Genomic DNA, 13049 nt, shown 5'->3' on the forward strand with positions numbered 1-13049 from the left:
AGAATGTGTGACTTGATATATCATTTCGAGCAAAGAGTTCTCACTTCGAATTGTAATTCGTGTTAATACAGAGACAGAAGAAGTCCATACACAACAGATAGATATATCTACTTGTCCGCTGCAGTAGTTAAAAATACGTTTTCTGCCTATCAAATATTATAGAAGCTTTACACAGTGAGACATTTCTTTATATTTTGTTAGGAGAATGAGAAATATGTGGGGCAATTTATTGAAGCGTGTACAAAAATACATGGAACAAACAGAGTTTATACAATTATAATGAGCTTGAAAGTCAGTATTTTGCATGGCCACCTTTATTATTCAGTACAGTCTAAACTCTGTTAGCCAAGCGTTCTTGTAATTTCTTTAGGTAGCATCCAGGAATAGTTGATGGTGGTTCAAAATCTGACCATACTTTTCTGCTTTCCTAATTCCATCAGCTTTTTTTTTACAAGACCCCCAACATTACTGACTGTAATGCAGCCACAAACCATGACAGAGTTGCCACTGTGTTTTAAACATGGTTATAGATAATCAGTGCTCCCATTTCTCCCCTCGTCCAAGTGTATTGACAATGAACTAAGCTGAACTTCACTCTATAAGACCACTGATTTGTAGTCCAGTTCTGCTGAAATTCAGTGTATCTCATTGAAAGCTTCTTGACACTTCTTATTTCATCCTCCACTTGTTTAGTTTCCTCAATTTTTTAAGGACACGCTGCGCACCATACCGAGATATGTCTGTTAAGGTTCTCAATTATCCAGGTCATCATAGTCTCAGGAGCTTGTAATGTTCAAATAATTATAAAAAGTAATAATAATAATGGATTGGATTTATATAGCGCTTTTCAAGGCACCCAAAGCGCTTTACAATGCCACTATTCATTCACTCTCACATTCACACACTGGTGGAGGCAAGCTACGGTTGTAGCCACAGCTGCCCTGGGGCAGACTGACAGAAGCGAGGCTGCCATATTGCGCCATCGGCCCCTCTGGCTAACACCAGTAGGCGTTAGGTGAAGTGTCTTGCCCAAGGACACAACGACCAGGACAGAGAGCCCAGGGATCGAACCGGCGACCTTCCAGTTACAGATACACTTCCTAACCCCCTGAGCCACAGTCGCCCTTAAAAGTGGAGTTTACGCTGAAGCAGAGCGTAAGGTGTTCCAAGTGTTCCATTTCTTTCCAAGCTCCTTACACCATACCGAGATGTGTATGTCTTCATATAATGACTGAATCGCCCTGCTGGTGCAGAAATATTATCTTTGGTATTTTTTTTATAGATTTTATGCTACTTTAACACATTACTAGGGATGGGTATCGTTTAGGTTTTATCCGATACCAGTACCAAACCGGTACTTTTGAAATGGTGCCGGTGCTTAAACGGTACTCGAACCGGTGCTTAAAGAATGGAGAACACAAAATTGGTCCAAAAACCTCTCATGTTCAGCTGTTTTTTTTGTAAAAAGATAACAATGTTAGCCTTTTCTGCAGCTATAGGGCATATATGGTATCACTCTTGGCTGGAAGCAGTGCTTAATCAATGGAAAAAACACAAACTTTGTCCAAAAACCTCTCATGTTTAACTGTTTTCCTCTTTTACTTTGGTCATTTTAGCCTTTTTGGCCAGGGTGAAGTTAGTATCTGCCATCAAACAAGAAGACAGCCGCATGTAACTATGACTGTGTTTGCTAGTTCACCTTACATGCATTAATGTAATAACGTGGTTAGCCTACTCAACGTAAAAATTACACACGAACAACATTAAGCTACTCACGCAGAGAAGAACGGCTGCTGCTGCCATCATCATCCGTCATCATTTCTGCTACACTGGCAGGTCTAGGGGCCAGGACTCTACTCTTCGGGTTTTTGGGGGATGTTGCTAACTCCGGGTCAGATAACAGGCAACCCACGCGCAGTAGATGTGCACGGTGTGAGGTCTCGCAGCAAGCTATCAAATACGGCGCTGCAGAGTTTGCATCTTTTGCTGTGAAGTACAGCCAGACTTTGACCGCTTCACCTTGGGCCCGCCCACTACGCTTGCAAAAGTAAAATGATTGGCTAGAATCCAAAGTGCGGAAAAAAAAGCACCGAAATAAAGCACCGAAATGTGCGCTGCTTTTCGGTCTGGTTACTACCGTTTATGTGCCATAATGGCACCGGATACCGGTACCCATCCCTACACACTACTAGTAAAAAAGTGACTAAAGAATTTAAAAAAAGGTCTTTGTTAAGTTGTCTCTTAGACAAAAAACTGGTTTAACCGTCTTGAGTTCGGGGCCTTCTTATTCTTGAATCATTTTAATGGCCCCTGTTAACTAATGCTCACCAAACAAACTCTTGAACTATAACGTATAATGTTTTACTAGAGCTGACTAAACCTGTCATTAAATATGATATATTTTAAAGCTACTTTTTCATTTTCTGTTTAGATCATTTTCTACATACTAATAAGCATTGGTACTAGAGTGCAGTTTAGTCAGAAGAGCTCAGAAAAAGCTATGCAGTGTACTTTCCCAGGGCTAAATGTGGTTGCTTGGGACCGTGTTTTATTCTGTATCCTTATGTAATCTGTAGGGAGTGAAACAGAGCTAAAAGAAAATATTAGATTTAGTTATGTGGCCAGAAACGCCACCTCAGTATGAATGCTAATGCGACTGTCTGTCTCCTGGATGTGTAAATACCGCCTTGTTTGATAGCGCGCACACCTTATCTAATTTCTTAGCTGATAATGTCAGTTTAGCCTTAACGGTTTATTTTAGTGTCCAAAATTGTCTCAAAAACCAATTAATGTGACAGTTTTAGCAGGCAGCAGTTAAATCATTACACATCATTAAGAATTCAAATTTGTGCAAAAGCACAGCTCAGGTCCTTCAATAATTCCAGCTGGAGGCAACACATTATTGTTTTACATAAGTGACACTGTCGCCAACAAAAGAAGGCATTGATTTATTACTCCATTTCAATTATTATTTTTCAGGATTGTGTGTGCTTGTGTGAAAGAAGTGGTAAAGCATTTGTTTAGAAAATAGCAATTGACTATTCTGTGCAATTAAATGCGGCATAAACCAAACAGAATTAATGTGACAGTGTAACAATAAAAACCTAGTTAAATTGGCTCTTTCATGCTGCTGCTGCTGCAGGTAAAACAAATGCCCAGATATTATCTGTTTAGGACAATTTAACTGCAGTAATAATACAGTTAGACACAACCTTTTGTTAAACAGCTAAAAACTAGCATATTGTCAGAGAAGATTTTGGCAGTCGCTTTTGTGATTGAATTTTCTGAAATTGTAGCGCTTTGACAAGTGTCTCTGCATTCAGAAACATAAAGGAACATGGCTACAGGCTAGTAATTGGGTCCTCTGTCAGTTCTTTTTCGCTTTATTACAAAGATTTCTAATCAAAAAAGTGTTTTATTTATTTATTTTTCTGCGACACAGATCTTCAAAGTTGAATCTATAGCTCTCTTTGAAGACGATAACGTGCCAAAAAAATCTTATCTGCTTGTTTGGGGTTTGGTTAATGTCATTTTATTGTATTTGAATATTTCATCTGACAACTCAATTACTCCCAAGCAACACTTCCTTTTCTAGCACCCATTAGAATGGACAGCAGGGGCTTTGATTACATCGATGCGTGTCGTCAGGCTTCGGTTAAGCTGTCCGACAGGCAGTACTTCATTGTATTTGAATTATTATTGTTTCTATCTGTTTCCGCACAAACACCAGTCAATAGTAGGAATGCATTCTGTTTTTAATAATACTGTGGGTGAAAATCCAACCAAATGGACTTTGTGTGAACTCTTTTAAAACAAAGCGTGGAAGAAATTGCATTCAGCTTTTTTTTTGTATTTTGGAACAGTTTGAAATATTTAAAATGTCCATTAAAATGGGAGGTGCACTGTGTTTGTTTGTTGCTATTTATGGGAAGCGAAATAGCTTCTGTAATTTATTTGCTGTTCATCCTAACTCATTGTATATTCTATTCAGCGTGCTCACTTTATCTGCCTTGTCTTTTTCCTCCCTCTCTTCCTCTGTACCTTCCTTCCACTGACAACCTTTTTTCCATCTCTTTTTTTTTTTTTCATTTCTGATTCCTCTTTAAAAATCTTCATCCCTTCACCCTCGTGCATGCTCCCGTGTCTCTTTATCTTCTCGGATCTGTCTCCCGCTCCAGTGGAGGGCCAGTGGTCAGACTGGGGACCTTGGTCGAAATGCAGCGTGACTTGTGACACAGGGACTGAGCAGAGGCAGAGGCGCTGTAGCCCATCGGTGCACGGCTGGGCTGAATGCAAAGGCCCCCATCAGGAGAGCAGAGAATGCACCAACCCTTCGTGCTCCGGTAACACAAATTAGTATTCACAGTCACATGCTCTCAGATGGCATTATGCAAACACAGAACATGCATTATCTAAAGGCATCCACATGGTTGTTTTTCTGATTCATATTCCACACATGAGTAATTATTGGGTTGGGACCTAATTTGGCTTATGAGTCTGTTTCGACAGGGGCCCCAGAGAACAAAAATACTAGTGTGTTTAATGAGCCTGGGCCCGAGAATGGGCTCGTATTGACTTAATTTCTCACACTAATAAAACAGCTTTAGACTTGTAAGTTAAATTTACTACTTCATTCATAACTGTCATTTCTTTTTCTTTTTTTTTTCTTTTGCCATGCATTCCGGTACTTCCATCTTCACTGGTGGCGCTCTTCCTCTTGCGCTAGGTGGAGGTAACTGGGGCAGCTGGAACCACTGGAGTCTCTGCAGCAAGACGTGTGACTCTGGATGGCAGCGACGTATCAGGATGTGCGAGGGCACTGGATTGCAAGGCTACCCCTGCGATGGCTTAGGAGAGGAGGTCCGGTCGTGTAATGAGAAAAAGTGCCCTGGTCAGTAGCTTGAGTGTGCGTTACAGACAGAGGGCTTCAGTATAATCTGTATAACTGTTTCATGCCCTAGTTTTTGTCTTTCGCATTTTCCCTTTGTTTTTACGATGATTTCGTGGTATTTTTGAAGTTTAAAAGAGTGCATGTGTGTGTGCCAAAATTGCACTTGCACACTACCTATCGAGCAGAATGGAAGCAATTCCAAGAGATTAACAGCATACCCAAAAGCTACCTTCGCACTTTTAGAGCTCTTCACATTCTTTTCTGTCCTTTGCCTGTCTTCATGTCAGTTCACATTCCCGTCCGTCTTCACCTCTTCATTGATTTTGCATTTTTCCCTTGTATTGCCTTCTTTTTATCCTCTCTCTATATCTGTGAGTTATTTGCTTTCTCCTTATATCTCTCCTGTTTAACATTTTTTTTCAAAGCACTAATCTCCCTTACTCTTTGTCTCTCACTTGCTTTATTTCCTTCTATGTTTCTCTCCCCGGTGGAGGGCAGGATGTTCAATGGTCCGCTTGGTGCTATTTGTCAGTGTCAGCCATTGCAGGAAACACTGTGGTTTTTAATAAGTATGACTCCTGACTGAAGCTGTGCGTGTGTGTTGGTATATATATATATATATATATATATATATATATATATATATATATATATATATATATATGCAAGTATATTTTCAGTGCGTGTCACTTGTGTTAGCACTGAGACTTGACGGGTTGCAAATGATAAACTTTTGAGTGGAGCCTCCATCATGACCTCTTTGTTTTTCGTAGCTCTAAAGCTTTTTTTACACTAGACGAGGATCTTGTCTGTTGGCATTGCAGGGGGAACATCACACATTTTCTCCTTCTTCGCTCTTCGCTCTCCGTCCCTCTTCATCTCTCTGCATCTGCCTCTGCCAACCCTAGTGTGCCCCCTCGGAATATCTTCAGAGCACCCAGCTCCCCCTCCCCCTGCCTGTTTTTTCATCATGGTTATGAAAGAGAGGGAGGGGTGGAAAACAGATGAATAAAAAGAGGGGGTAAGATGAAGAGGGAATGAGATACTGTACTGAGGCAATGACACCGACAGAGAGCTCTGAGAATGTACAAGGGAATGAGATTGGGAGCTGCTGCAGGAGAACATTGATTTGAATCGTGGCTTTTTTTTGTGCTTTGCTTCTGTCTGTCTCCCTTTTTTTATTTCTTCTGGTTCGGTGTGTGTGTGCGTGTGTGTGCGTGTGTGTGCGTGTGTGTGCGTGCGAGTGCGTGTTTGTGCGCGTGGTGATTTTTTTTTTTCTGTTCTCCTACTAGGCTTGACTTCATTTTCCTTTTTTTCTATGTGTTTCTCACCTTCTTCTATAGCGCCTCATGAGATATGCAAAGACGAGCATCTCCTCTCGATGTCATGGAAGAGAGCCTCAGCTGGAGAAACTGTCTACAACAAATGTCCAACGAATGCTACTGGTCAGTCACATTGCATGCTTTTAGCTAATAAAGCACTCAGCTCAAAGCAGAAGAAATTTTGTGAAATTATGTCACAGCAACCAAAACAGTGAAAAAAGTTATTCAGTAAAATAAAATCCAAATATTATAAAACAAACAGGTTAAGATAAATGTTGTATAGAGATGAGGTGGTAAAGATTTCACGTGTCTGTCCTTGTGGCAGCAGAGTTGAAACAGATGAGTACGTGTTCAACTGCATGTCTAGTATGTGGTGTAGTGGATGGTCAGGATCCATTAATTATCCACAGCCAGTCAAAACCATCCACAGTCATTTGGATGACCTCTTCATCAGGTCATGAAGGAATCCAGACAATGTGTTGATTTAAACCAGATTAAAACAGAACAGTGACAATGTGGATATAATCCAAGAAAAAGCAACTCAGAAACACCTCCTTGCACCAACATGTGTGGGATTACGCCACATTTCAATCACAACTGGTGCAATGCCCCCACGTTTCATCTCAGCTCAGAATAACATTCCTGTCCACCTAAAAAGTCCTGAAGTGAGGTACGGTCACGCTGTGGTGTGGGAAGTTTGAGTGTGGCACATCAAGGGCTCAAATCAGATAGCCTAGCTTGTCCTCGTTATTGCCCAATCACCAATGAAACCACTGTCATTTCCTCTGTAGCTTCACCAGGATTACATGACTCAGTCCAGGCAGTAATACGAGCTGGTTAAGATTTGGGAGCTGTGCAACAGGCTGCCAAGCAGCATCGTGACAAGGGGGGAAAAAAGCATATTGCAATCACAACTTTCTTTACACAACTCAAGTACCAGAACTGTTACAAAAATGTCCAAGCGAGAAGCTTAAATAAATCTCCAGTAGGAGCAACAGAAGTTTGTTAGCATCACGAACATGTGGGCATGTTGTTTTTAGCAATGGTAAAGTTGCAGCAGAACAACAGAGACTGGCTACTTAATGGAAAAAAAATCTCTGGGATGATTAACTTTGGAAGTTTGTGAGCCTCATGTACATACAGTAGCACTTCCTGATTAGGAAAGGCAGAGCTACAGTCAAAGCAATATCTGCTAAAGCTCTTACTGTAACACAGGGCTGGCATCTCTATGCATAGGGTGTGAGACACATACTTTTACCTTCTTTCTCAAGGTTGCTCACTGCCTGGAGAAATGTTATGGAAAAATAAGGAGAAACTTCAAAGTCAGCTTTTTGTGATTTAAAAAAAAAAAGTTAACCTGTATTTTTAGTCTTAACATCTGGCTTGTTCCAAATTCACCATCGTCACAGGTCTATAAGTCAAAATAGCTCATTCTCTTGATTGACCAGGTTTACACAGACCTGTTTGCGAGGCAGTTGTGTGCATAATGATGCAAAGTAAGGGGATTGGTAAGTCATATTTGATCTTTTTACAAATAAATACAGATGAGTTGTCACAAAACCATTATTAGACTAATAAAAAAGGGCTCATTTACAAAATAATTGTGGCTACAGTCAACCAAAGCGCCGTGAACATCATCAGGACAGTTCTCCTCAACCAGATGTCAGCCTGAGTTCTGCCTGCGATCAGATCTGGCTTCACAGGATGGAGAGGCTAATACTGAGTAAGTTTAAGGCTTTGAATTTCAGCTTTGCGGTCTTCTTTATTGGAGACAAGTCTCTGATCTCCAATATCATACCAGATATCCAGACTCTTTTCAGGGGTCAGAGCAGCATTTACGTTTTTCTCCTAGAAGTCAGAAATAAAGAACATTCAACATCCCAAATGGATGAATGAGGCTCTGAGATACACCGCTGATAATCCTGGATCTGGTCCTCTGGTTATTGGTAAAGCTTTCTGGAAGACATCTGACGTCTTTCTAGTCCAGGATTCATACAGCTCAAACATCTGCTCCTTGACGTGCTCAGGGGGAAACCAATTCTCCATCAACACTGGGAGGGAGTGAATTGTCCTGCGTTATCTGTCATGTTTTTGATAAGGAGAATGTCGATGACGAGTGATGAATCTCCTGTGTTCCTCGTTTTTCTTTTCTGATCAGCTGCTTCTTTGCTTATATTGATGTTCCAGATTTTTCCTCAAGCTGCTCTAGAGATGTGTCACAGCTTTGCAGGTGTTACAGCGGAGCTTTTTTCTGGGTGTTCAGAGTTACTGCACAAATGAGCACACACAGATTTAGCGGTTGTTGCTGGTCAAGCTGTGACGTGTTGCCCAGCTGGTTGAGCCACAGCTAGATGAGCAGAAAGAAAGGATCTTTGTACCAGCTCACTGCTGATGAAACTCTAGGGTTCGGCTCTCTCTAGGTTAAACGATTTGTTTAGGATCACTTGGAGTGATTCTAAACAGAGGTATGAACCAGCTGGACCAAAGACCGAAGATTGTACCATCTCAGAAGTTTCTATATTGTGATGTGATGTTTTGGACGCATGTTCATACGATGTTTTTCTAGCCACGCTGACATGTCAAAGCACTTGAAACAGTGTACCAATCTTATTCATCAACAGAGCAATAAATACATAAAGTACAAGCTGTATATATGTACACTAATGAAACAACATAAATCACTTCATGCATACAGATGTCTGTGAATCATGCGAATCAGAATATTATATTAATCCTTGAGGAAATTATGTAAATACAGACTTTAACATGGTTAAGGCAGACTTAAAGCAGAGTGATTTTACAGTGGCTTGCAAAAGTATTTGGCCCCCTTGAACTTTTCCACATGTTGTCACATTACAGCCACAAACATGAATCAATTTTATTGGAATTCCACATGAAAGACCAATACAAAGCGATGTACACGTGAGAAGTGGAACAAAAATCATACATGATTCCAAACATTTTTTTACAAATAAATAACTGCAAAGTGGGGTGTGCGTAATTATTCAGCCCCCTTTGGTTTGAGTGCAGTCAGTTGCCCATAGACATTGCCTGATGAGTGCTAATGACTAAACAGAGTGCACCTGTGTGTAATCTAATGTCAGTACAAATACAGCTGCTCTGTGACGGCCTCAGAGGTTGTCTAAGAAAATATTGGGAGCAACAACACCATGAAGTCCAAAGAACACACCAGACAGGTCAGGGATGAAGTTATTGAGAAATTTAAAGCAGGCTTAGGCCAAAAAAAGATTTCCCAAGCCTTGAACATCCCACGGAGCACTGTTCAAGCGATCATTCAGAAATAAAAGGAGTATGGCACAACTGTAAACCTACCAAGACAAGGCCGTCCACCTAAACTCACAGGCCGGAGAAGGAGAGCGCTGATCAGAAATGCAGCCAAGAGGCCCATGGTGACTCTGGACGAGCTGCAGAGATCTACAGCTCAGGTGGGGGAATCTGTCCATAGGACAACTATTAGTCGTGCACTGCACAAAGTTGGCCTTTATGGAAGAGTGGCATGAAGAAAGCCATTGTTAACAGAAAACCATAAGAAGTCCTGTTTGCAGTTTGCCACAAGCCATGTGGGGGACACGTCAAACATGAGGAAGAAGGTGCTCTGGTCAGATGAGACCAAAATGGAACTTTTTGGCCAAAATGCAAAACGCTATGTGTGGCGGGAAACTAACACTGCACATCACTCTGAACACACCATCCCCTCTGTCAAATATGGTGTTGGCAGCATCATGCTCTGAGGGTGCTTCTCTTCAGCAGGGACAGGAAATCTGGTCAGAGTTGATGGGAAGATGGATGGAGCCAAATACAGGGCAATCTTGGAAGAAAACCTCTGGGAGTCTGCAAAAGACTTGAGACTGGGGCAGAGGTTCACCTTCCAGCAGGACAACGACCCTAAACATAAAGCCAGGGCAACAATGGAATGGTTTAAAACAAAACATATCCATGTGTTAGAATGGCCCAGTCAAAGTCCAGATCTAAATCCAATCGAGAATCTGTGGCAAGATCCGAAAACTGCTGTTCACAAACGCTGTCCATCTAATCTGACTGAGCTGGAGCTGTTTTGCAAAGAAGAATGGGCAAGGATTTCAGCGTCCAGATGTGCAAAGCTGGTAGAGACATACCCTAAAAGACTGGCAGCTGTAATTGCAGCAACAGGTGGTTCTACAAAGTATTGACTCAGGGGGCTAAATAATTATGCACACCCCACTTTTCAGTTATTTATTTGTAAAAAATATTTGGAATCATGTATGATTTTCGTTCCACTTCTCACGTGTACACCACTTTGTGTTGGTCTTTCACGTGGAATTCCAATAAAATTGATTCATGTTTGTGGCTGTAATGTGACAAAATGTGGGAAAGTTCAAGGGGGCCGAATACTTTTGCAACCCACTGTATATGTTTTCCTAATTCAATATAAGAGAAAAGAATACGTTTGAAGGGAGTAATATGTACTATAGTATAACTAAAAAGTTGGATCTTTTTTCATTATTAAATACTAAGTGGGACAGCTGGACTATTTAAAGGACTAGTTCACATAAATGTTTAAGGTTGGCTATATTCCGCCGATCCCATAAACTCCAGCTGATAGACAGCATAGTAGTAGATTATTAACATTAGATGACATGAACATAATGTGTATGTAGCTGAATATGTCCAACAAAAGTTGTGCTCTTGTGACTTGTTTGGTTAGTTATTCAGTTGCAAACCAGTGGGCTTTTAACTTCAACAGGCTTTTAGTGCAGGCAAAGGAACAGTTGACTGTCAGGTGTCAAGTGTCTGGCAAATTCACTGCAACAGAATGACAATCATATGAAAAAGATGGTAAAATAGACAAGATTATAGGCTAATCAGAATAAATTGCTCTGCTTGCATCCCTGTGTTTGAAATAAATTTGCTCTAGTGGGTGTACTTATGCCTCAGCAATAATAAATGGCATTGCTCTTTTGAGTTTTGATAGAAAGAGGCAGTCGTAACATTTTTAACACATACGTTATCCAGCAAGTGCCTTTAATTTATACAGCACTCATGTCTCATTTGAATGCAGTCAAACCATACCACTGTTATTTCAGTCTAAACTGAGAGTTGCCCGATTGTTGCCAAAGAGGAGTACAAACTTTGACACGTGCAAGTCGAGTGCAGGTGTGGTTCAAGAGGTCTGCTGCATAAAGACATTTTTCCACATCTTTTTAGGGACGTCAAAACATGTCTGAATGAGTTAGTCCGCTAACACTGAGCCTTAATTAAATATAATAGTCTTATTTAAGATCAAATTAACATTCTTTAACTTATCTCAGTTACCATGGCAATGACAAAAAAAGAGGGCGTAAAGGACTTGTTTATATTTATTTTTCAAAAGGTACTTTGGCAGCTTTCACTGGTTTGCCTTGTGCCTGCCAGCCTAGAATCACCAGAAGGTGTAAATTGCCAAATACTGCTACAAACAAAATATTTTGTAGTTTTTACAATCCTGCATAATATTTCACTCCAGCACATGAATAGATGTGACCTTGGGTTTTAGCTTTTTCATTAGTAGCAATATTATGCATTCTGATATTTCCGTATAGCTATTAAAATACATTGAGCAGACGCCCTCTGTATTACTCCTGTCCGTGTGATGAATTGGCCTACTTCTCGGCGTCAGAATACAAATAACATATTTATGTGTTTTGTGGCCATATTGGTTTTTGGAAGTTTGAAAAAGCATACCGTATTCAGAGTATGGTGTAGATAATGTTTGGTGTTCGTTGCATTCTGTATTAACTATGTGCGTCTCTCTCATCTCTTTCTAGGATCTGCTAGTCGTCGTTGTATGCTGGACAATAATGGAGTTGCTTTCTGGGGTCCTCCGAGCTTCGCCAGATGCATCTCACTTGAATATAGATATTTACATTTATCTGTAAGTAATGTCAAATGAGTACAATAAAACGAACAATTGATAAAAAAATTATGATGGACAAGAGAAAAAAAAAGCTAAAAAGATGTACCAATTTAAGCCAGTTACAGTGCATCTGGAAAGTATTCAAAGCACTTTGTCATGTTACAGCCTTATTCCAGACTGGATTACATTCCTTTTTTCACTTCAAAATTCTGCACAATTCCCCATAATGACAAAGTGAAAAAATTCTGCTTGAATTTTTTTGGAAATTCACTAAAAATAAAAACAAAAATAGCAAAAGTTCAGAAGTATTCACAGACTTTGCCTTACACTCAAAACTGAGTATCCTGTTTCCACTGATCGTCTGTTAAATGTTTCTACAACTTGACTGGAGTCCATCTGTGGTAAATTCAGTTGATTGGACATGATTTGAAAAGGCCCACACATGTCTGTATAACGTCCCATAGTTGACAGTGCAGGTCAGTGCATGCTCTGGTCTGATAAACAAAGATTGAAAGCGTCACATCTGGAGAAAACCAGGCACTGCCCATCACCATGTCAGTAACATCCCTACAGTGAAGCATGGTGGTGGTAGCATGCTGTGGGGATATTTTTCAGCACCAGGAACAGAAAGACTAGTCAGGGTAGAGGGAAAGGTGAATGAAGCAATCTACAGAGACGTTCAAGAGCACTCTGGACCTCGGACTTGAGTGAAGGTTCATCTTCCAACAGGACAGCACACAGCTAAGATAACAGCCAAAGCCTGGACTTGAACCCAACTGAACATCTCTGAAGATGTGTGCCGATGCTCCCCATCCAACTTGAGAGGTTCTGCAATGAATGGTGTGCCAGGCTTGTAGCACCATACTCTAAAAGACTTAAAGCTGTAATTATTAAGTATTGGGAAAAGGGTATGAATACTTATGTTATATTTTAGTTTGTTATT

The 13049-nt window shown here is 40.6% G+C and overlaps 1 protein-coding gene across 25 annotated transcripts in view; it reads left to right on the plus strand.

The window, feature by feature from the left end:
• The window catches only part of adgrb2 (adhesion G protein-coupled receptor B2), a 265546-nt gene that overhangs the window by 138301 nt on the left and 114196 nt on the right, over positions 1 to 13049 (plus strand). For all 25 annotated transcript variants that reach the window (XM_085147628.1, XM_085147623.1, XM_085147627.1 and 22 more), the window contains 4 exons: positions 4179 to 4343; positions 4727 to 4891; positions 6235 to 6336; positions 12018 to 12124. In XM_085147628.1, coding sequence (XP_085003754.1) covers positions 4179 to 4343; positions 4727 to 4891; positions 6235 to 6336; positions 12018 to 12124 — 539 coding nt within the window. The remainder of the gene's footprint in view (positions 1 to 4178; positions 4344 to 4726; positions 4892 to 6234; positions 6337 to 12017; positions 12125 to 13049) is intronic.

The sequence above is a fragment of the Neolamprologus multifasciatus genome, chromosome 22 (assembly GCF_963576455.1).
Source record: "Neolamprologus multifasciatus chromosome 22, fNeoMul1.2, whole genome shotgun sequence".
NCBI lineage: Eukaryota > Metazoa > Chordata > Actinopteri > Cichliformes > Cichlidae > Neolamprologus > Neolamprologus multifasciatus.